Source organism: Lingula anatina, chromosome 7, assembly GCF_051362555.1.
Source record: "Lingula anatina isolate TDL-2025a chromosome 7, LinAna3.0, whole genome shotgun sequence".
Classification (NCBI taxonomy): domain Eukaryota; kingdom Metazoa; phylum Brachiopoda; class Lingulata; order Lingulida; family Lingulidae; genus Lingula; species Lingula anatina.
The window spans coordinates 19871028-19896560 of record NC_141773.1 but is presented as its reverse complement, the minus strand read 5'-3'; the positions used below and the strand labels follow the sequence as shown (position 1 = coordinate 19896560).

The window sequence follows — 25533 nt, the reverse complement described above, 5'->3', positions numbered from 1 at the left end:
CAGATCTCATTGAAAAATGGTTCCATCCGCACAATAGGTTGGAATGCATATTTTAACTTAACTGAGGAAAGGCACACACCGGGCCCTACGCCATGGGTGTTTGCTGCCCGCTACACGTCTTTTGTAACACGCCATACGCCCGGAACAGTATGCCAATCTTCTAGAAATGCTGACGGCAGCCTGGACACGTCTTGTACAAACCTCACTAATCACACTTCAGTTAGTTTAACTGCAACCCATGAACCCTTAGTTCGCTATGATATCGATCTTTTCTCAAATTACACGGTTAGTTTAGAAAGCAACTTTCGCACATTGATATCACCCTTTGCTATCCCGTACGAAATGGTTGGAAAATATTGCCCTTTCTTTGGGATAGTATTTACTGGTTACAGTGACTTCCAAAATAACTTGGCGGTGGTCGGGCCGAGTTGCAACTACGATAGCATGGACTATGGGGATGGTATGGAAAAACTCAAGGCGGTTATCTATTTTAGTCGACCACGTGTAATATTTTACTGCTTTCGATTTGACAATGTCAGTGGGTCGTGTTTAATACCTAAACGTAACATAACATTCAGTTTGTCCTATAGGCGTGAAAACAGCCATATTGTGCACTGGAATGAATCAGACGGGCAGTCCGTTGCTTTTCTGTATTTTGGCAGTAACAGCACATGCCAAACAAGATATAATGGAAGTTCTGGCCATGAATTTATTGAAAATGTGAGAGTGCCGATTAGATCAGATTGTCAAGTTCATGGAATGCTGTTAATTTATTTGGCAATTCTAAAACAGCGGTATACGTTTTTCACATTTGATACTCAAATGGCGATACATTTTGAACAAAGATGGCGGGATTCTATTCGAATACAATGTATCCTCTATTACAGAGCACACAGCAAAGGATTTGAGGGTAAAGTGTTCGAAATAACAACATTAAGGCGTTTCGATTACTTTATAATGACTCATACTTTTTGTTCATCTTTATCTTTTACCAATGTCCTGTGGTCAAAAAATAATTTAGAGATTTCGGAAGCATCTTTTGCAACCAGTGAAGTAAGAGCGCGCAACGAAACGGTTACAAAATCTACGGGTGTATTATTCGGGTTTTGTGGACGACAATATACCGGAATTACATATACAATAACATTGAAAAAGGACAGGTATTGCAAATGGTGCTTTTATTCGCTGAAATTCAGAATAAGACAATGTCGGCACAATGGGACTGAACTCAAACTTAAAATAGAAGAATATTCCGCATCTACCTCAGGTGAAAGGCATAACAAAGCTCCCACAGGTCGCATACTCGCTAGCACACCGACATTTATCTTGAAATTTAATGAAAACTCCGGTGGCTTGGTTAAATACACTTGGAACACTCTCAGTGCGTGGACAGTCTGTATTGTCCTAGAACCTCTCCCCGCTGACTTCAACCCACGGCTGATAACAGACTTTGACCTTTCTTACAATCTAGAAAACTATGTTGACATCTCTGACAGCTTAACTGAAGGTTTTCATTACGGTATCAAAGCGTCGTGTATCTTTGGAAAATGCTATAAATTACTTACCAAATTACAATCCGAAGACGCGAGACCGCCCCTTACCTGGTTAAGATCGCGTGAGCTGTGTCTGGCCAGTGGAGGCGACCTACCGACCGCCTTGGACGATTTAACTTTAAAGGCTGTTTTGAATCAAACTGTTATTAATACGCAGTGGTTTTTGGAGATATACGTCAAACACCGGTTCCTCCTGTTCTTGGGTCTAAGGCGAGAGAAACAGGTACGTAATTAAGCAATATCACCAGCGATAGAGTACTCGTTGCCTTATCTAGACACACATCCATCTACAGATCATCTACATGCAGAAATAAACAGCCATTCCACGAAAAGAGTTTCAATTCCGAATAATACTTGTCGCAGCCCATTTGCAGCAATAAAACTCTGTGAAATAATGTAATTTTTGGTCTTGTCTTTTCAACTGGGAAAACGTGTGTTCTGCATATAAAACAACAATGCACATTGTAGAACGGGAACGCCGAGCATCTATACTGGATGCTGCGAAACGCACAATTTCTACGCTTTAGTAATATAGCGGATTTGCCAATAATAATAATAATAACGTGCATATGTTTCCATCTTTAAGCATGTTTGTCCTACATTAATTTGCAGACATGTTTCTTTTTTCATATGTAATATGTTTTATCTAATATTTCTCTTTGTTACGTTGTACTTTATCATTGTCGCCCAGTAAACCGTAACCTCCATGACGTTTTTAAAGTAGATAATAGAAAGGAACATAATGCTTATAAATGAACTTCCTGTGCTTTTCTCTAACTTAGGATACATGTACAATGTACAAGAAAAATATTGTCATTTGTCCATGATAAATAAGTCGTACACACGATACAAAATGTCACACATAAAAGTTGAGATGTCACATTTAAAAATCAAGTCTCAGTAACGGACCAAATTTCTAGAAAAAATTACTTTAGAAAGTTTAAACGCTCATTTCTTATGGGAAAGGATAAACTTTTTTTAAAAAAAACTATTTAACTACTGGTAAAAAGACCAGCACGTAGGGCCTAAAGCATGGGAAAGTATCCAACCAACGAGTTCGATAATATGTTTAAAGGCGAAATCTGGATCAGCTTTGAAATCATTCTCAAGAAACAAGAAGAAAAGACCAGCTTTTGTTGGAGGAGCAAACGTTGTTTGAAAAAAATGTTCCTTCTGGCATTTTGAACGCTCTAAATGATAACGTTTTAGAATTGATTTCACCTAACCTCTTTAACAACTATTTAAATTATCTAAAACAACGTATACTCCGGTGAAATGTGAATTCTTAAGACGCATCAATCAATATACTTTGTGAGGGAATTGTGTCCAGTAAAGGTATATATATATGCATGTGCTACACTGTGTCACGGTAAACGTCATTTCGATTTCAGTGTCTGAAAATCAAGCACAACACCTTTCGTGACCATTTGCTAGTTTTTGGCTTATTTGATTAATTTTAAATATATAATATACATATAATTTACATATATAATCTTATAATGTAATATTTATGCAATCTCGTTTTGGAATGGCCGTAAATAGCAATGCTTATATAATCGATAGTGGTTTCATGGATTTCATTACGGTACTTTTATAGAGAGGTATGCTTTTCTTTGGACATTAAGTATGTTATTTTGGGAACTTCGAATAAATGCACTGCGGATAAATCACTTCTGTTGCAATTTGTTTCAGTATATATTGCCTGGACTTATTGTGTTTAAGGTTTAGTTTCTCGATTGGCATCGGCCAAAGTCATAATGTTAGCATGTACTAGTGTACAGTATATACGTATAATCTTATTCTGTTACCTGTTTTTAGAAAGTACTCCGCTGGATAGACAACACACCACTTGTATTTTCGGACTGGTACCATCCAAACTATGACAAACTGTTTATAGAGGAACGCTTTCGAACTGCGGGTAAATATTCCAAAAATGTTCTTAACGACTTTGCATTCATATCAAGATCAAATCTTCTCAACACTAGGCATCCTGTTTATGACCATGGTATATCATGTGCAGCTATGGTTGTCACTAATCCGCACTACTCATCCAACTGGATCATGATTCCTTGCCCGCGAGAATTCCATGCAGCCACTGTGATATGTGAATACCCAAGGCACGCCAGTGTAAGCAGTAGGCGACAAGTGTCGTCGAAAACAACTAAAAATAATACCTGTTCTGATTTTCAGTTTGAATGCGGAGACGGTACGTGTGTTTCTATAGATTCTAGGTGTGATGGACAAAAAGATTGCTTAGACGGAAGTGACGAAAATGTCACCTGTCATCTACTTCATTTCCGGCGTTGTAAGAACGGACATAATCTTCATTTGTCCCGATTCTGTGACAAAGTGACTGATTGTTTGGACAACTCAGACGAGATAGGGTGTATCTATCCGCCTTGTAACGCACATCAAATTCAATGTGGCAGTGGAGAATGCATTCAAATGAGCGAAAGATGCGACTTGATACCCCACTGTAAAGATGGTTCAGATGAAGCACAGTGCGCAAATACCTACAGGAAGAAATTCTTTTCTTGTTTTTCTGATACATTCATCCCGTATTCACAGAAACACGATGGCGTGGTAGACTGTCTAGGGCCCGTTGAAGAAGACGAGATAGATGACTGGTCGTTACAACAGCCATCGATTAATCACTGTGGGAATCAGTACAACTGGACGTGTCACAACCACACCTGCGACAAATATTCTTATCACGAAAAATCATTTTTCCTCGGTGAGCCTTCATCCGGCAAAAAATACAGTAATGTCCAGGTGTTCTATAGGAACGCGTCTTGCTTTTACGAAAGAAATACGTACGACATATCATCAACCTGTAGGACTGGGAAGCACCTTGTACAAAACGTGTCTCGGCCCATATTTAATTTGGACATTGACAGAATACCAATTATTTCTTTTGGCCCCAGAACGTCGCCATTATGCCACGGGTTCACTTGTCCCACAGATTTATATCACCAATGCCCGTCGTCGTATTGCATACCTGTCAGATCAGTTTGTGACGGGGTCAAAGACTGTCACGATGGCAGTGACGAAATAGCCTGTAACAGCTACTCCTGCCCAGGTATGTACAGATGCCGGGGGCAAAACAATTGCTTACCGCAGAGACAGGTGCGGGACGGAATCCCTCAGTGTAAACTGCGAGATGATGAAGCATTCTATGGTTTTCAGTGTCCACCCGAGTGCTTTTGTGAAGGGTTTTCGGTAATTTGCCCTGGATCAGTATTCAAGAGGTCACAAAATTCTAATCAGAGTAGATTAACTGAGGCGCCTCTTTTATTAGGTAGAGATATGGTAAGGGGTCTCATTTTAAAAGATAATCATGTATCACAGGTCACACTGGATAACTGCACGCGACTGTTATATCTTGACTTATCAAACAACTCACTGGTGGAAGTTCATAAAACTATGTTTCAAGACACTGTCAATATACGCTGGATTGATCTCTCAAAAAACAACATCGGCATCATCCGAAGTGGTGCATTTTCCAATATGATCTTTCTTCAAGTGCTGAACATAAGCAACAACCCAATAACTTCCGTTCCGCAACATTGTTTCCACAATCTTCCTGCTTTGCAGCATCTTGATCTGTCAGCTGGTCTACTGCTTGTCCTGGACAACTGTTCATTTTGTAACGTCTCCGTTGGTGTTTTAAACATATCGAAAAACTTTATCAAGACATTTAATGCATTGTTGTTCTGTGGCTGGCACAAAGTGAAGTCGATTGACCTGTCTGGAAACCCGTTGGAAGTCAAACAGGAATGGTCACCAAGTGATGTCGGCATTGTAATTGCAGATACGTTCAGAGTCTGCTGCATGTTTCATCAATCAAATTTATGTCAGTCTCAAGCTGATTTTTTTGCTTCGTGTTCGGATATGTTTATGGATAAAGTAATTAAGCACTCTTGTTTTGGTATTGGTCTTCTTACTGTGGTGTCATCGTTGGGATTGCTAAAATCGTATTTTTGGCTTGAAGGACTGTTTCGGATGAAAGAAATTGCTGTTGCATTGAATGTCATTGAAATGCAAACGATTATACCAGTTGCGATAATATTTGTTAACAGTATGTGGATGACAGATCCTTATTCCAGCATGTCTAATTCCTGGCGGAGGAGCCCATCGTGTCATGTTGCATCTTTTTTCTACATTTTTCCTCAGGTTTATGTTCCTATAATAGTATTTTTTGGTGCTATACAGGCGATTATATTACGGGCCGCTGGAATCGAAAAAGCACATTTGTTAAAGCGCACAGTGTGCGTTGGCATAATTGTTGTCCTCATCATGTCAGTAACCTTTGGTGTTCTTTTGTCCATGGAGGTAGAAATCCATACTGGTACCTGTTATCCTTTCGTTTTAAGCAGTCTTATGACTGAAATACAGTATAATTCTTTAGCGATTGAGATCACATATCTGTCAATGTCTGTAATTTCTCTGACTACTTTCGCAGGAGTTTTTATGTATTTGTTGTATTCTCTGAGATCTCCGTCATCCCTAACTGATTTTCGCAGTATGTGCTGCTTTTTTGAAATTGCCTTATCCGATGCCATACGCTGGTTCCCGTTCACAGTCTCGTGTATCTTGCACTTAAAGAACAATCCGGTGTCTGATTACGCTGCGCAGTGGGTGCAGTTAGTTATAGTTAACATGCGACCCATCGTATGTGTTTTTATTCATATTTGTTTAGGGCGTTTGTGGAAGAAAGTTGAGCGTTTCTTTGTACAGGAAGGGGTTGGTCAACCGGCACTGGGGAGGCAAAGGGTGGGGTCAAGGGATGAATATGATGATACGCGATTATAGAATAAATATGAACAATCAATGTACACCAAAAAGATAGGTGTATTTTCTAAGATGCCTCTTTTAAATTGTAGAATTTTCCTTTTATTTCCTATTTGATGTGGTTTGAATTAAATGCTTTTATTTCGCTTTTAGTTTTGTAAATGTAGGACTAGCAGCTTTGTATGACTGTGTAAGTTTGACTGAATGTTAGAATTTATTGCTGCAATTGGTAAACGTTTCCAATTTTGTGACTTATTTGAATACTTTGATTGACGCATCTTAAAATGAATTGAAATGTGAAATAAAGAGGCGAAGCTGTGGGTTTGGCGAGATGAAGACCTTATAAAAATAAATTTATTTCAGAAGAAGTAGTCACGATTCGAATATAGATACTGTATACTCTATCCGTAAAGTTGTTCTCTGTAAAAAAGAATAGAATAATATGTAGTTTGCATTTTCGGTCGTTTGAAAGAACACTTTAATTGATTTGTATTTTATAAATGTATAATATGACAATTTAATTGAAGAACATTTTGTATTTTATGTCACTGTCTTTTAGAACCTTTTACATTAAAATGTTACACAAATTTTCCCGGTAATTTCCATTATTGATATTTCATGAGAACTGGTCTCATTTCTTTTGATTTATTGTATTATCTGAATGTAATTATATAATCAGTTTATGCATTTTGTAAGATGCTATTTTAATAATAGATTTTAAGATATTCACCATGTGTAAAACATTACCGCTAATGGTAAGCGTGGGGAGCGTGCTTGGCCCGCTTAAGTTTTGTGTTTACACCTTACCCCTTGGAGCAATTCTGCGTTATCATAAGATAGGTTACCACTTTTATGCCGATGATACCCAGTTGTACACATCTTGTAACATCCATGATCCAGCATTGTCTGTGAACACAATTGTTGATTGCATATCAGACCTCAGAGGTTGGCTCATTTCAAACAAATTGAAGATAAATGATGGAAAAACAGAATTTTTAGTCATTACTCAACCCCACAACAAGGGCCTTGCTCATAACTTGCAACTTAAAATTGGGGCTAGTATGGCATTTTCCTCCCCCCCCCCCCCCCCCCCCCCCCCCATGTAAAAAATTTAGGAGTATACTTTGATTCTACACTTTCAATGGACAAACAGATCTCCAACATCACAAGGTCTTGTTTATTCAACATTCGGAATATTGGCACCATAAGGAAACATCTGAATCAATCATCTGCTGCTACTGTTATACACTCATTGGTAACTTCCAGTGTAGACTATTGCAATTCTATATTATATGGATGTCCAGATGATAAGATCAAAAGATTACAACGCATCCAGAATATATCAGCACGGCTTTTAATGCTACAGCCTAGGAATTGCCATATCACTCCAATTTTAAAGCATCTACACTGGTTACCAGTTAGGGCCAGAATTTTATTTAAGGTTTTAGTTTTTACACATGCTGCTTTTTATAATCTAGCTCCACCATATATAACTGATCTAGTCAAACATTATAGCCCTCAAAGATCCCTTTTACTGAAAGTTCCAAAATCAAGGTTAAAATCATATGGTGACATATCATTTTGTGTAGCTGCACCAGTAGAGTGGAATAAGTTGCCAATTTTTATTAGACAAATAGAATCACAAGAATCTTTTAAAAAGGAATTAAAAACTCATATTTTTAAGACATTTTATTCATGAATCTTAAATTTTACAATTTTAAAGAAACCTTGGATTTTTTACTTTTAATTACTGTTTATTACAATTAAGTTAGTTAAGCTCTTATTTATATAAAATATATCTTAACCATTTTTATCTATAAACTTCTTTGTATTTTATGTTGTACAGTCTATTGAACATTTTATGGATTTTAGACTTGAAATAAATATATTATTATTATTATTATATTCGTTCACCAATAAACCGTCAGTGTGCATTAATTATGTGTATAAAAAATATCTTCATCAAGTTATTGTTTTACTTACTTTTTTATCTGTACGCCCATTCAGGCCGTGACACACGTTTCTTCGAGGCATGCAGTGCCAACTTTTTGCTCCTATAGCTGTTGTAATTTCTCATATTTTTCTTAATTAATCCTGGTTACACTCATTAACATACTTTATTATTTTTATATTATGGCACTTATATAGTTTGGGGAATGTTAGATTATCGCCCCAGTTTTTTAACTTTGTATCTTATTAGTTTTCGTCATTAATAAATGACAATTTTCAGTCATATGGACTTATCTTACTTATTTTGGAGCAAAAACAGAGCCTCGTTGTGCTTGTGAACATTTGGCTACATAAATGCGATTGTTGATATGCGTCCTCATTCGGACCAGCCTCAGCTGAAGCATCCACACGAATCTTTACCTGATATTGATATCAAGGCGCACCTTGTAGAGATTATGTATCGCATTATAAATATAGCTTACAAAATCAATCGAAATCCTTTAGGAAAAAAGAAGCATCTTCATTTATGTTCGGTCTGTCCAACAAGCGGCTGACAAAGACCTATAAATTCAATGCCAAAGATATATCGTCAGAAAATGGCGAAATTCCTAATAGCTTACTCCCAAAGTGATGTATGTTATTTTTAGTCACCTGAACCAGATCTGGAATGTGACGTCATACTCAAAAGGTCAATATATGGAACACATAACCATTAACCCCAAGGGGCAGTCAAATTTTTGAATATCGAAATATTTAATACAAATGACCAAAAAAAACATTAATCTTACAGCTGACTCTCTGATTTGCCTTCCATTATTTTCATAAAAAATCAATTTGGTTTGTTCACTAAAAAAATAAAATAAAATAAATAAAAAAATAAAAAATAAAAAAAGGATCATTCAACGACCTACGTTTTTCGGGACAATTATGTACATGTAAGCGACCTATGCCCTGGGCCTGAATCTGCTACACACGTTATCGTCACATCACAAATTAACTTAATGATAAGGTTTGCCATATCAAAGCCGCTCTGCATTATCACAGTGTCAAATCCGGGACGCGGATGACCAGTATGGCCTTACCCTTACAGTTACACCAAATTTGGGAATAACTAAGGTAAATGGTAGGACTGCAAAGTACGTCGACTTAATGCTGATATCTTATATAAATATATATACCGGTGCACGTGTAAGGCTGGATTTCAGTTCTCGCTCTGAAAGGAGAACCGTCCAAGGTTCATGTCGGACGTACAGTGTGTAGACCTATATAACAACGGACATTGTATGAACTGGACTCTGGATTGGACTACGTTTTGCAACGTAATACAAGCTGAATACCTGCAGTCATGTCTTTACCGTTGCAAAATGAAATATTTGAGGCTTCTGAATCGGAATTAGAAAATGACGATAGAGAGGATGGCGATAAATGCAGTCGGGAAGGCGAGGGTCAGTTTGATAAAAGGCCTAGGCCAAGGTCGTGTTTACTGAAACTTGAACTTGATAACGCAAATGTCAGAGAAAAACAGCCTCTGAAGCTAGACAGCGGAAATCAAAAGCTTGCACAAGAGGGTACATGTACGGAAGACAACACCTGTCGTCTGCTTATCGATAGCCACGTGACTAATTCAGCAGACGACAGTGATGTTGAACGTAAAGGTGGTCCAAAGAATAGTCCTATAAGAAAAAGTACTAATGTTAAAACTGCACCACTGGTGTTTGAATGGCAGCGAAAAGATTGGCTTAAAGTAATAATGGGAATTTTGGTGCTTATTGGGATTGTATTGGCAGTGATGGCAGCACTGATGGTTTTTTCGCCAAAAGACGAGACGGAGAACAAGGAATATCCATTTGAACAGGCTGTGTATGCCATGCAGAATAATTTGAAGACGTATCCCGATAAATGGAAGGAGGTTGTCGACCGACTTTGCTCGGAGAAAAATAAACGCTCATAATAATTTGGTAATACAGTTTTCTAAATTTTGCATGTGCACCTAAATACTCGATGACTTATTTTAACACCAATGTTTAAATGATAGTTAGATTGTTAAATAATCTCGTCCGGCCTCTTTCTCAATTAGTGTCTTAAATGTTGAGATAAATTGGTGATACAACTTAAACAAAACCAATTACTCCATCACGAGAGAAAGTCGTTCCTTTGTTTCAAAAAAAAAAAAAAAAAAAAAAAAAAACGTGCATCATGACTTTTTGTTGAATATCTGTCACGATAATTTGAATAAAGTCATTATAGTGTATACACCTTATTCAATGTAGTTTCGATGCAAATAATACACTAACATCATTGAGACGCAATCTTCGTCTTATCTGTCGCAATGCGTCACACGTCCTTAATAAACCGTGGGTCAACCTCGATAAAAATGCAAATAAAACCAAAAAAAGAGTGGATGTCATCATTGTTACCAAGACACCAGGACTGTAAGAGCCAAAAAGGGAAGTTCAGAATATAATTTGAAAAAAGAAGCATGGATCTAGATACGAAGATAAAAAAAGTAAATTTATCCGCAATCCCCTTCCTCGAGCTCAGAAGTACGACTTTATTCGCTGTTTATTCGCTGAAGCTACACTGTATTGCAGAGTGTGTGCGTGTGTGTTTGCGTGTGTGTCTATACCATTCATCAAATAACCTTTGATTTCGTTAAAACACGCCAACAAACACACACTATAGTAAATTGGACCCCATAGTCAGCCTTTCACAAAGATTCTTTGTAAGTCAACACATCATTCGGATCAGTAACCCGTCGATCACTTTGTCTAAAAACTATCTACCTGAGTAAACATAAGCTAGTTATACCTCCCGCCACACTGCCATCTGAACAACAACATTGGTTTCAACGATGCATTCAAATTGGAGTCAGGCGTTTTTAAAACCAAATCGATCAACATAATATCTTTCCCCAACATTGCCTTTGTCGTTCTCTACTCCCCCGCCTGTAAGCCTGTCATAAGTGTACGTAGTCTGCTATTGTTGCTGTTTGTGATGTGATGGAAACAACCCGACTTAAGGGAAAAAGTAGAATTGTCGCATTCATTCAATAACGCAAAAGCTTTACAGTCCCCTCGGCTCAAGGATCTCTTCAGACGAGGGCTTTTTTAAACCGGATATTGGGCGAAAACACGCTATTTGACGCCCTTACATTGATACAGAAGAAATTAAGACATTTAAGGGCAATGAGAATTATTCGTACTAAGTGTGGTGTTTCAAAGAAAAAGATTTATAAAAATGATTGAACGACTGACACAGACACGCCACATACAATGATGTTAATTGTATCACGTCAAATAAACATAATTAGTGGGATAAAGGGATCTCTCTTGATGTTGCGTCATATACAAGAACAACGTCATAAGAGACAATGCATCCCGTTCGCCACTGTGATACTTTATGACGACATAAGGCAATGCTTTATGACGTCACACTGGCAAGCGAACAGTAGTCAAACGGCCCAGTCACGGTTCTCAGGGTAGGATATTTTCACTTTATCGCATTGTGAAAAGTTTCTTTAATCTCATTAAACCATGTATCTTTGCTTTACAACAGAAGTCCTTTTTTAACATATTGATAAACTGACTATTGAGTAAGCGATGGAAAAGACATCCCAACATTATTTTGACGCACCATTGCACCGAAACAAGTACATATTTGCTAATATTTGATTTCAAAATCAAACAACCATTTCTTTATTTATTTATTTATTTAGTCGCCCATTTATTCGTACTTATAAGTTAATTAACATCCATTCATTTATCGAATAGGAAACGTTTAGTTTTTGTAATGTAACTGCATTATAACCTCACTCTGTAGACTAATATTTTCTTTATGTCAGGTTTAAAATAATCCATTCAACCTATTATTTTGTTCATTGGCTTTGGACAAATTGTGTGCAAATTTTCATACTTGTTTGACGACGAAAAACAAATATTTTACCTACATATTCTATCAACAATTAAAAAAAGATGGAATAGACCGCCCATGGGGGAGTTTGTGTGACCCCATCTGTTCAAACAAAAAACTACAAAGCGCCATTTCTCTCCTACAATGAAGAATATTGTCCAACTGTGACATAAACGTGAAGTGTAGAAACCGCGCTTTAGATATTGACCTTTTTTCAGTGGATCCATGATTCAAAATAATGGACCGAGAACTTCTTTCTCTTTTATCCGTAGCAGCTTTGATTTATTGAGGAATATGTATCACATCACATTTGTGCAGCTAGCGGTGAAAAAAGACACGTCGTTGCTTTTTCCTTTGTTCATTGTCTACTTTAAACCGATTAAACCGATTGAAAATCGATCCATCGTTAATGAAAAATACACAGGATCTCCTTCTTGCAACTTGAAGCAGATATTTGAATAGACTACTCTATTCTACAAAACGACAGTTTATCGATTATAGTCGAGTTTTTATATTAATCTTGTATTGACTTAGTGCATATCGACCAGCGTGACCCATTGTATGGGCTGTGTACGCACGCGCCACGCTTGCCTCCGAGGCTTACAAAATAGAATACGGGAAAATGGCTTCGGAGGACTCGGAGGGCCCGGGCGGTGTGGAGACTCCAGTACTTACACGCACCACGGTAAGGCGGACACTATGTCGTTTAATTATTCTTTCGAGCGCTGTGAACTAAACGCTTTGGCGGTGCGGTGAGCTGGTTTAGTATACTGGTTGAAACAATAAGGATTGTTGTCATTATGACAGAATATGCGTTTACATTATTGATCTGATAGCACAAGCGGTGAGTTAGTGTTGTAGGGTGATGTTTTACACTTATCTAATCCCTCGTCAGCAAGAGTGATAACACATCTTGGATATCATTTCGTAGAGTGTATAACTGATCGAAATCAGACGGTGATCGAGGTAAAAAATCTAAAACTACTAAGATTATTCGCTCTGTTTACGTGACATACGTGAACTTGCCAGCATACCAAATGTCGAAGATGCACCCCCCCCCCCCCCCCTCTGTTTACGTGACATACGTGAACTTGCCAGCATACCAAATGTCGAAGATGCACCCCCCCCCCCCCCCCCCATCTCTAACTCTTCCTCGCCTACTAGGCACACTCTTAGTCTGTCTCTAACTTTGGCATTTTAACTCTTAGCGAAAACACATCTTGGTTTAAACCTGACTGTGTATATTAGTTATTTATTCATTGCGCGTTCGCCTGCCTGCGTTTTCCTTGATGCAGTCATATGGTAAAGAAAGCTATGCAGTTCCGTGTAACCTTTAATGCCTCGTATAAACTACTCGGCATCTGTTAAATATCAAAGCTCCTGGTTTTACCTGTCCGCAAATAGGTTACACAGACAGAAATAACCCTCATCTATGGTTATTTCACCTGCTTCGTGTTAGCTGCTATTACCTGTTTCAAATACGACCTTTACAATGTAGTTAGCCAGCATTACAAGGAAAATGAATTAAGGGAAGCATGTGAAAAATCATATAAAATAGCACCATTCAATTAACCGGCGAAAACATAGATCATCAGTCCGACTGAAATATCACATGCATATGGGTGCGTTTTCCACACAGGATATTAATTTTGAAGCTTTCTAGAAAGAGTGAAATACTTAGATATCATCATAGTTTGCATCCATCATCTCTTGTGATGGTTCATAGTATTTCTCTTATTTTCTCTTTTATGTTTAACACAATAAGCAAAAGTTTTGGTATCACAACAATTTCGAAGGTCGCCAATGGCCTACGTTAATATAACATTGCTGTAACTCTCTTCAACAACCTGCAATAATTCTAAATCGGATCCTTCTTTATTTTGTATATCGATGTTCGTTTTTCTTAATATAACTTAATTTTCTGGTACAGAATGATATTGTGCTTGGATGTGGAATATGAATACCGCACATAAGATTATTATATGAATGCACGTGTATTACTACGTTGGTGCAATGTTGTTTAGGTAGGACACTCAGTTGCAGGCATGGGCGTCCGCAGGGGGTCAATGGGGGTCACTTAACCACCCTTGGGCACGTTAATTGCGGGTACCCAGCCAATCATTATCTCCCCCTTCAATGACTTTGACCCCCTCCCCCCTGGAAAATTTTCTGCGGACGCCCATGGTTACAGGGTATTATATAATTACTCAGATTTGAGTGGGCAAACCGTGCCTGGTGTTCAGTGTGCTGACAGTAATTTTATCGCTATCCAGCAGATTTTCTCCGTAACCCTGAGTTTCAGAGTACTGGCGGTGATTGTCCTCTGCCAAGCATGCGCTCTCCGTCATCGTTAACGGAAATTTGTTAAAGCTCTTTTCGAGAGTTTTCGACCATAACCCATCCCATGATAATTTATGATGTAATTTTATGCACGTTGTTTTCCAGTGGGCGGGAGTTCTCAGGAAAAAAACGTCTTCACTATTTTCAGTCATCTGCATCGATTTAAATACTTAAAAACATGCGACATATTTTGCCCATCCCTTATCCGTGTATCCTTTGAAATACGAAGTGAAGCCAGTGATGAAACTTGACACCAATTCCCGATACTGCGTACGCTTACCGTAATGAACTTATGCATGATTCGATTATCGTGGCTTTGTTATCTAGAAGCAAAAACCCGCTGCGTCTTTGTGTAAAAGATCGAGTTCTGAAATTGAAATTGATAAAAGATTCTGTCGATGCTGGTGTTTTGTTCTTAGAAATGGGGGCAATGGAGTTACACTGTAGCATGAAGGGTTCTGGTTCATTTTTTCTACGAGGGATTTATAGAGAAGATTCATCTCTCTCTCTCTCTCTCTCTCTCTCTCTCTCTCTCTCTTTAGAGGCTAAATATATAGCTGATACTCTAATTAATTGACATAGGAATAAAAGGCCATTGAAAATTGGTTCTGACACTTGGCAAATATTTTGTATTGATGAAATATAACACTTGCAATTTCCCAGTGGCAACAATAACATGTATTAATTGGCTTACCTAGGTTTGAAAAAAATGTGAAAGAGGAAGGGAAAAAACACTTAGGATATAGTGCAATATGTATATTCAGTAAGTGATACGCAGGCAGTAACAATTAGTAGGTATATCAGTGATAGAGACTGGTAATGTCAAAAAAACTGAGGGGCCTCAATTACCTGTACGTTGAATCTGTCATATTATTGACCCATAGATTTTTTCAAGTAGCCATCCGATTCCTGTTTTGAAATTTTTGAAAGGGATTGAAATGTTTCATATCCAAAACAAACAATACCAATTTTCTCTCTTATCGAAGTCACTATTGTATTCTCAAGATAGACAAACCCGAGTCCACTGGTGTCTCTTTTCATAAATATCAATCTGTTTGAGGTGTGCCATTTATTTTTGTCACCCTTTTCTCTCTAAGGCTCTCAGTTGGAAGGATATGACGCAGTCTCGTATCTGTAAACTATTTTTAGATATTTATTTAGCGGCTACTCTCGAATGTTTCGATCTGTCGAGAAGTTTGTTTTTGAAACAAATCAAAATAAACTGGATCTGAGAGATCGTTATTTTATTTCCTTCTCATTTAGTCTTTAGTATGAGCATCCCGTTTTTTTATTCACCAGTTACGGTGATCCTACAGCGGTCTTCGATTTTGTTATCAGGTATAATTATTTTTGTTTTTGTTTTTAAATTACACGTACTAAACAGATTCGGTGCCGTTGTAACGTTACGGTGCATGCATGCATAATATAGGGAGTAACATCAACCATTTTGCTCTTCCGAAAAACCCTGGTGATCACTCAGTAAATGACATTCTTTTCAATGCAAAAGCTTACTTCCCAGTTTGTAAAACAATATCACTTATCAATCTAAATCCGCCATCGCTAACGAATAATTCGCTTTGCCGTATAAAGCTTTCATAAATATCAATGTATGCTGTTAGTTTTTTTAATCCTCTGCCTGCATAAAAGCTGTGGGATTTGCTTTTAGGGCCTTTTTTTAAGTGACGGTGCCCGTATGTTAAATTCGTGCAATCTCACGACCTGAATTTATCGTATTCCTGTTTTCCTGGCTACACAGAAAATACCAGGATGTTCATTAAAATTGAGATAGTAGTTTCAAAGCGTGAGTTTATTTTAAAGAAAGAATAAAAGGGGACAAGCATTAGTTTACATATATATGTATATATTTGACATCCTAATCCTAATCCCAACCACCCAAGGCCGCGCTATCAGTTAAATACATTTCAGCTCTCTGTAACTCGAAATCTTACAACTCTGATATATAGTAGAATTCCTCGCCTTCTGTTTGATAACCTGAATGGGTTTGTTAATGTGGGACACGGGAAGATGTACAATTTACTTCAAAGTAAGACTGTGCACAACAGAATAGCAAGTGAAATAACATAAGAATGAAGTGTGTGGATGCATCAATGAGAAAAAAGGTTAAAGGTTCGTGATAAAGTCAATTCCTGTCCACTTACGCGCGTGACTGACTTTCATGGTAGAAAAGACTCTATTGATTATTAATCTCACCTGTATTTATTCACCTTTATCGTGGCCGGGCGGAAATGGGCTACTTTATCGCAAATACTGATAAATTCTTAATAAGCGATCAATTCAGGACTGTTTTAATCAAGCAATTGGATACCAATTAACAGGGAATAAGGAGTTTTGGAAATCCATAATGCTTCTTATGATGGTGTGTATAATGAAATGAGGCGTGAGTCAAATCTTAGAGTAAATTGTCAAATCCACTGCTCTATACCTTTGTCAACACGACATTTGTGCATTACGATCCATCCATAATATGTCTAGGGTAAGATGCTCATGCTTAGTTCCTGTTAGTGAAAACTCTCTCTCTCTCTCTCTCTCTCTCTCTGTGTGTGTGTGTGTGTGTGTGTGTGTGTGAGAGAGAGAGATAGAGAGAGAGAGAGAGGGAGAGAGAGGGAGACATTTTTTATCATCGTTGATGTCGAGTGATTAATGCGTGGTAATTCTATACATTTCTGTCTAGATATTGTAATACAAAAGCTTTTGTTATGCATCGATTTAATCTTAACTGTAGAAAAACATTTTATCAAAACAGCTCAAGAGGATATGGCTAGAGATAATATTACGACACTGAGCTACGTGGAAAAAACTGCTCAATTGAAAGCAGTCATTTCCCATCGATTTTTTTATTAGTTACTCAATTCTTGTGTGAATCCGCTATACCAAGCAGATTGTGCGTGTTTGTATCCTTATAGGTAACCGTCCAATTGCAAATAACGCCTTTATGATGCTTTTGTGCACTGGTTTTCTTTACATTAAAAAGCCGCCTTGTTTGTTTATTAAGTCTGCAGAGGTTATAATACAAAAATAACAGATGTTCCTATTTTGTATAATGATCTTCGTATTGACTGAAAGCCGCTTTTTGCGGTACATCGACTCCAAATGGGGCTTGCTTACTAATGCAGATTAACATGGCTCTGGATGGTTTGGGTTGATAATAGAAAAAAAGAGAGAGAGGCGCCCAATTACTGTTTTGATAATTTTGGCAAGTATCTCTTCTGCTCTGCCAAATGAGACCCAAAGCACACTAAGAAGATGATGGAAAATAGTCCGTGGCCAAGAAAATACACGCCTGCCCCTCAGTACATGCATACAGATTGTACAGTGTGTGAAGGGTAGTTATGGTGGCTTATTAGATTAAATTGATGATCAGGTTACAATTTCTCAATTATTGTCTTCAAGTATCTCTGATTACGAAAAACTTACAAGCATATTTTATCATTTTTGAAAGCTCATTATCATGAGAAATATAGAGTTTAGTCAAGTGCAAAAATCAACTGAGGTCTAAGGAGGTCTGTAGAATATTCTTATGGTTTTAGAATACATGTACCACGACTGCGTGTCCCATGAATATTATATTGTAAAACTTCCAATAAAAATCAGTGGAACATAAAATTAATTCCGTCAAATTGGAAGAGAAAAAAAAGCTGACTAAACCTGACTGATTAAGCAACATCTACATACCAAAAAAAAAAATAATAATAAAATAAAATGTACTTTTCTATCGTAATTTTTGCATTCAAATAATCGGTGTTACGAAAAAACTCGCTGCAATGAGTCCAATTATCAAATCAACCTTTCATTTTTTCGCTTTCGGCTCAATAATAATTCCGTTTTCAATTACGGAAATGATGATTCTGACGACCAATGTATCTTTTCCGTGATTATTGCATCTGTTTATGGTGATATTTAGATATATTCTATTAGGTTCATGATCATTCATAGCCGACGTCCTAGCTTGTCCATGTTCACAAATCAGTTTTTTATTAAAGCCTGGCGAGGAGATGAGGTGGAATATTAAATTGACTTTGATGTTTGCAAATCAGAATTTTATTGAATCCTGCCTAGCTGTTCTTTAGGGAATTGACTGTAATTGAGCTTTTTATTACAACAGTCATTTTGTCATTAGTGGCTGTATCCCTATGATGGAACAGGGCAAGTGTATAGTAAATATCAAAGGCGATGAAAAATTGGCAAAACCACAAATGAACAAAAGAGACGCCTATAGATTTACTGTCTTCTTACGTGTACCAGTTATCCTTCTTACCACTTATCCTCTCTTTTGCATTCGATTTGTGAAATAATTCAAATTAGTACTGTAATCTTGTATTACAACCTGTTTCGTGTCATGAGGATGACAATGATGATAATGAAGATGTTTCAAGTATTTTCTTTTTTTTTCAGGAGCCGGAGGGGCCGCAGACCAATAACCGGTTATCCCTTCCCCTTCCCACTATCAACATCATCACAGTGGAGGTGGAAGAACCACCAAATGCTTGCCTTTCCAGTCTGCAGCAGACGACACCGAAATCTGCAGAGCGGGAAGAGCTGCAGTGGCGGGGGTTGACGCCGGGGGACTCTCCGTCTCCATGTTGGTCGCTCCCGCCGAGTTATAGTGACGTCATTTACCACGATGAAAACGAATGCACAAGCTCAAAAGCATGTCACCGATGCACTGAGACGCAAGGGAATTTTTTGACGCCAACTTTTATACCTTCCCGTCTCAATAAATCTACAAGTGAGCAGTCGTCACTCGCTCGTGTGGCACACTTCAATGTTGTCACCGAATACGACGAAAAAAGACAAACAACAAGCACAAAAGTAATTGAAGATGACATTGCAAGGCAGGCCTTAATACCAACTGCGCCCCCTATCGGTGACACTGATGACGAGGTTTTGTCGTTATCTGTTTCTGACGTCACACTAAAAGAACGTTTTTGCGGGTGCTGCAAAACCCGGAAGGCGCGTCGAACTGGGGGTATTTTAAGAAGAGACGCGTCTATTTCTATAAATTCTGATTTTGGAGAAGGAAGTTGTGTTTGTCGAGCTAAACACGTCTGTATTTGTGTTGGTCTGATGGTTGTACTAATTTTGATTTTGTCGCTTTATTTTGTTTGGAAGGAACAACCGCAGTATTTCACTACGATCCGTTCTTGACGAGTTACACCATAAGAAATAGATTTAGATCCTAGGATATTGTTTTGTTTTCGTATTCCGAGTCTTTTTCTGTGCGCCATAACAAGTTCAAAAAGTATTGACCAGGTTGGCATCTGAACATCCAAACATCTACCGCCAAAGCAGAGAGATATCCACAAATTCGTTAGTTACTTGGCTGTGCTCAAGACTCAACAATGACAATTGGAATTGTTATTTTACACTACAAATTAACAAAAATGTATAAATGTCGACGACCTATGAGTAATTGATGGGAAATGACCATGTGTAGGTCGTACCAAGTTCGGCGCGGAAACGTGACCGTCTGACTCGAGAAGTTGAAAATCAGTGCCTAATTGCATTAATTGATTATGTCTTCCTGATCAATTGTTAATTATCGGTTAGTTATTTTGTTACGTAATGAAGTATATCCCAGACGACTGAGGGGGAAATTATGGGATACTTTTTTATAATGCATGTATTTTGCCTAAGTTGGCCTGCTGAATCTTCTTTATCAATAACTCGTTTAGTCCCAATTTATAAAAAAATTACAATTGATTTTACACTGCAGAACATTCCACAGACATATTCAATTCATATTATTGCCCATGCTGTGTAAAACAATTCGTGCAATATTTGGATTTTAAAGAGAAGTCCCATTTTATGTGATTATCATAACTATTGTTCTCATGTTCTGAACTTCAAATTACTTTTACATCCTCGCTGGACGAGAATTATACAGATCGCATAGTGGAAAGGGGAGGATTGGCATATTTCTTCTTCATCTACGAATGAACTCGTCTTTTGATTGGTAGTGTAGAAGTTTTTATTGTCTTTTGTTAGTTTCACTAATCTCTAGAATTGATGAATAGTTACACGTTAGGCATAATGAAAAGTATTATAGATCGTTTTACGATATTAATTGGAAATGCACATATGTGACCTACCTTCCTGATGAATTAGCAATTGTTTTCTGAATCGTCCATCATTTTGAAGGTATATCATGTTACCTATAGAGGACTATTGATGATTATTTAATATTATAATTATAAGTACGTAAAATATTTTATACCAAGTAATAAGGCAAGACCAACATGCTTTGGCTCACAATTCCACACAGCAAGCTTGGGGGGGAAAACTTGCATTTTAATCAGCTCCGTTTTGTTCATAATTTCAAAGACAATATTTACGTGCAATAAAATTGTATTTGGTGCTATGCTTTGCAATGACTATGTTTTCACAATGTGGCATCTTCACACTGGTGTGCCCTATGCATCGTGTTATTCGGGTTAAAACTACGGTCTGCATGTGTCTGACCGTTCAAAATAGCCGTGTATAGCAAGAGAACTGTTCAAAACTGTAAACACAGTACATGTGTACACATGCAGTGATTTTCTTTGATTGTATGCTTAGATTTATATGCTTATTATATGCTTATTAGAGCTACATGTAAAAGACATTGGACACTGGTAAGCATATTTGCAACATGAATTTGTATTTGTGGCAGAATTTGTTTTAAGCAACATTCGTATGCCTAACTGTTAAATGAAAAGCGACTAGGACGTGCTTTATCACGCTCCGTGCATCAATAAAACTTTAAAAAAATGCCTGTTTGTCTTTTTTTATTTATGGGAACATGGTGTGTGCGTGCGTGAGATAGAGAAAGAGGGGGAGCAAAGGAAAGGTTATATAATTTCGTTTAACTATTTTATTGCATCACCCCTCTCAATTCCTCTTTAGAACGACAAGAGTGGTTATCACTCAATATCTGCCCCTTAACTTTGCTACAAAAATCACGAAATAACCTTAAATTCTAAATATTTCCATCAATCTTCCAGTAGGCCTACTAACATATGAATATATTACCCCCCCCCCCCCTTTAATGCGCGAGTCAGAAGAACGCTTAATGGGTGAATGTAATGTAATAGATTTATGTAAAGGGATGTTAAGACCGCTCTATCTTCACTTGCATAATACCACTGGGGAGCTAAATGCATTTGGGGTTTATTTAAATTCTAAAAGGGGAAATCAATCTTTTAGCAGGTATACATGTAGTCATTTCTTTGTATATGTATACAAAGAAAACTTGCCAGAAGGTTAAAAGATGAGCAGTGAATTTCTGCACAAAAATAGATACGAGACAAAAAAGAAAGAAAAAAATCAACGCAAAACGAAAACTTACCTGATGCGTTAATGTTTCGTCACTTGAAAAAGAGCTGAGTGTTCAGCAAAGCGTGACGTGTAGATGTGGCATGGGAGTGTATAGAGCAGCAATGTGAACGTACTGAGAAAACCAACACCTAGTCATACCTTCAACATAGAAGTCGGTGCCAAGTACTTCAGGGAAAACTTCTGACCTTCATGTCAATCAGGAAATTAGGAGACAAACAAGAAAATAAACATACATCGCTTTAAGGTTGTGGGGAGAGAACCAAGTACAAATGTACACCTGTGGCATGCAATTGAACTGTGCAGGTATGTCAGCCTTCTGTGAAGTGGACCTCTAAAACTGCAGATCGAGGTAATGCTGGTCATTATTGTCCACTACTCCAGGCAGAAGGGTCAGCCGTGTGTGGCGTGAGTGACCATACCAGATGAAGCAGTGGCCGGCGAGTCAAAGAAAGCACAAGGATTTATCAAAATGGCTGAGCTTACTCAAATCTCATTTTCTAAAATTATCGTGTTAGTCGTCGAATTGTTCTGGATAAGGTCCGTATCTGCAGGTGAGAATTATTACTTCTGAAGGGGAGACATCCTTAAAATTTCAACGTCCTAAGTTTTCTACTTCCCTCTAAAAACTGGCAGTACTAATATTCAAAATCATGTATCCTTCGCAAATGTTGCATATTTTATGCAGAGTACATTTATAAGACTGGACTGTTCTTTATATCTGCAATTCGTTTATGTATCATTAAAAAAAAAAAAAAAAAAGAAACAAAAAAGTGAAAATGTTGGTATTTGAAAGCTTCCTGTGACCAATCATTTTCCTTTTGCCCATTCCTAACCATTTTTAGTCGTTTATGATAACATAACTTTTTTCCAATTAGCAGCGTATCAAGAAATGCCAGATCTTAATGAGCACACCCCAGCGTTCACCCAGGACTCGTACACAGCTCACATTCTGGAAAATTCCAACCCATTCATCTTCACATTTAAAGTGAGTGCTACGGACAACGACACAGGATCCAACGGTGAAATACACTACTATCTAGACGGGTCACCGTGGTTTATCATAGAGCGAGGCGACGGCGAGGTCTGGGCTACTACGTCTTTTGACAGGGAACGCACGGCGCAGTACACGTTACGTGCAACAGCAGTGGATAACGGCACTCCGCCAAGGACTGGAGTAGCGTACCTTAATGTCATCATAGATGACATGAACGACAATTATCCTGAATTTGTGTACAATGCATTCGCCAAGTTGGATACAGTTAACTCGGTAGGCAAGGACAGGATCAGATACGAAGGCACCGTACCTGAAAACGCGTTCATAGGGAAGAGGGTCTTACATTTATCTGCCAGAGATATTGATGATGGTTTAAACTCTCACATAAAGTACACCTTCGAAGGAGGCTACAATGGTGACGGGGATTTCGCCATTGACGCGACCTCTGGGGCAATCACAGTGGCCAGACATCTAGACCGGGAAATGCGGGATCTGTATCACCTCGTGGCCCTGGCTGTTGATCACGGTGAGCCACAGAGGGCGACACCAGTATCAGTCATAATCCATGTCACTGACGTCAACGATAACGCTCCGGTTTTCCCTATAAACCCTGTCTTGCTATACCTCACTTTACCTAGACACTGGAATCCTACTTCATATACAAAAGCTAAAATTGTTGGCACAATATATGCCTATGACGCAGATCTCGGATCTAACGCCGAAGTAATTTACCGCATGGTAAGCGGCCCAGATTTGGATAAATTTGACTTGAGTCAAACGGCGGGAAAACCAGGCGCTATGATAGTCACGCGCTCACGGCTGTTCTCAGACCATATCAAGAATGAGTATCATTTCAACATCGAGGCTACGTCTGGTGTACTTAAAACTTCAGCCATGGTTGTAGTGCGAGTGGATAGGTTTGGGTTGTTCCATACTGTAGATTATGCCGCCACGGCAATGCCACTAAACGGTAATAATAATAATAATAATAATAATGAATCGTTTAAAAACCTGTTCACAAACAGTGCCATAACCAGGGGCGGATATAGGGCGTCCTCTGGGTCTTCCGGAAGACGGTCAGGTTTGTCAAGTTTACATTGACGGGTATCTAATTTTTTTCTGTCGGAAGACGGTCAAAAATGGAGGATGGATCAACAAAGATAAATTGGAAGACTGTCAGAAAATAACTCTGGATCCGCCCCTGATAACTCCTACCATACCTTTCATTCTTTATCGCCCTGATGAAAATTGTAATTCTTTTGTTATTGGTCATTATCAATAAAATTGACCTGCTTGATCATACCGTTATTTTCAATCAGAGTGAAAGAAAAATTGGAAAACAATGCTCCCTTTCCGCGTGCTTCCTTTATCCTTGTATCTGACCTTTGATGCCTCCCTGCTGCATATCTTGCACACGCACACGCACACATATATAGCTATGACTGAATTTTTCTGTTAATTTTAACGATTTCCCTAAATCACAGAGGTAAACTTATTCACAGTTTAGCAAATATGATCTAGTAAACCTGTATTAGAACTCCAGGTTTATTATTTCAAGTCACTCGTGTGACGAAGATAGAGTTCCTTATTATTTCTGTTTTGCTTTATTGTTGCTTAAAGGCAGAGTACAAAGTTGTTGCATAATATTATTATTATTCACCCTCGCAAATTTATATCTTGCTTAGATTCCACCTGCATCTCTGAGATAAACACCTGTACAAAGAGCAGTCAGCTCACCTGCCAACAGGCAGCATGTGCTGAGCACGTGGTGGGAAGATGTACATTTGGTTCCGCCATTTGGGAGCACGTGCAGACAGTGGTTAGAGACCTTGGCGAGGCCTGCAAAGTTCTGGGTAGGTTTTTAAGATGAAGTGAATTTAACTGAATATTGATGTCGTAGGTTCATTTTTGTGTCTTTTTCTGAGAATCGGCTTAGAGAATCGACCCACATTTTAGGCATATGTCTGTTGTATGTTTGCATATTCACGGTATTAAACGTGTTACTGTTTTATATGTAAACTGCTCCTTTTAATGTAAGTTTTTTGTGTTGGGATGCGCGTACAAAAAGGCAAAGAAGCAAAGTAAACCTTCCTTTTTTTTCTTCATATAGACAGATCTCTTATTGTTATTTGGATTCCGTCAAGATCACCAATTGCCTTTTTTTAGGTTTGAGACGTGTAGTTAATTTTCCTTCTTTTTATTCGTTTTTTTTTTTCAGAGAGGATGTGTTTCAAAGAAATCAACATCTGCGCTCGCACCACTCTAAACGCATGTGCACAGAAGCAGTGCATGAAGGTGGCGGTGCGGCGTTGTCCTCGCCACTCAACCACGTGGTCACTAGTCAAGACAACAATGGAAGATGTTAAAAGACTGTGTCCTGATTAATCATTTGCTTTTTTTATCATGTTGATGATTTCTGGTAAAATTTGATATTAAATTAAAAATAAATGTAACAAATGCACCGGGCTAACTTAAACCTGTATTCATGTAAACATCTAGGCCTATTTCTATTCTTCATGTAAAATGTGTAGGAAACAACAAACACATCAATATTTTTAAGCAAAGGTGCATGGTGATAAACATTTCATGAAATATGAATAAAATACCTGTAGAGAAAAGCAGTGTTTATATACATGTATATCGTGTAAAATCTAACACAAC

General features: G+C 38.0%; 3 protein-coding genes across 3 annotated transcripts; all 3 read left to right on the top strand.

Moving 5' to 3' along the window:
- Positions 1-3457: 3457 nt before the first annotated feature.
- LOC147760853 (uncharacterized) lies at positions 3458-6979 on the top strand. Its single transcript, XM_087017951.1, has one exon. The coding sequence runs from the start codon at positions 3576-3578 to the stop codon at positions 6363-6365; it is 2790 nt and encodes a 929-aa protein (XP_086874077.1). The 5' UTR covers positions 3458-3575; the 3' UTR covers positions 6366-6979.
- Positions 6980-12737: 5758 nt separating this feature from the next.
- LOC106161619 (uncharacterized) lies at positions 12738-21314 on the top strand. The gene is made up of 2 exons (XM_013538642.2): positions 12738-12888; positions 18957-21314. The coding sequence occupies exons 1-2, from the start codon at positions 12826-12828 to the stop codon at positions 19707-19709; spliced, it is 816 nt and encodes a 271-aa protein (XP_013394096.2). The 5' UTR covers positions 12738-12825; the 3' UTR covers positions 19710-21314.
- A 558-nt stretch (positions 21315-21872) lies between these two features.
- Positions 21873-25470, top strand: LOC106161595 (cadherin EGF LAG seven-pass G-type receptor 2-like). Its single transcript, XM_013538598.2, has 4 exons — positions 21873-22429; positions 22754-23842; positions 24558-24725; positions 25091-25470. Exons 1-4 carry the CDS (start codon positions 22348-22350, stop codon positions 25255-25257), a joined length of 1506 nt encoding a protein of 501 aa, XP_013394052.2. The 5' UTR covers positions 21873-22347; the 3' UTR covers positions 25258-25470.
- The last annotated feature ends 63 nt before the right edge of the window (positions 25471-25533 follow it).

Coding starts and splice junctions, on each gene's coding strand:
- LOC147760853 (XM_087017951.1), top strand. CDS start 3,576: ATGGTTGTCACTAATCCGCACTACTCATCCAACTGGATCATGATTCCT.
- LOC106161619 (XM_013538642.2), top strand. CDS start 12,826: ATGGCTTCGGAGGACTCGGAGGGCCCGGGCGGTGTGGAGACTCCAGTA. Junction 12,889..18,956: donor CAGTACTTACACGCACCACG/GTAAGGCGGACA, acceptor TTTTTTTTTCAG/GAGCCGGAGGGGCCGCAGAC.
- LOC106161595 (XM_013538598.2), top strand. CDS start 22,348: ATGGCTGAGCTTACTCAAATCTCATTTTCTAAAATTATCGTGTTAGTC. Junction 22,430..22,753: donor GATAAGGTCCGTATCTGCAG/GTGAGAATTATT, acceptor TTTTCCAATTAG/CAGCGTATCAAGAAATGCCA. Junction 24,726..25,090: donor CGAGGCCTGCAAAGTTCTGG/GTAGGTTTTTAA, acceptor TTTTTTTTTCAG/AGAGGATGTGTTTCAAAGAA.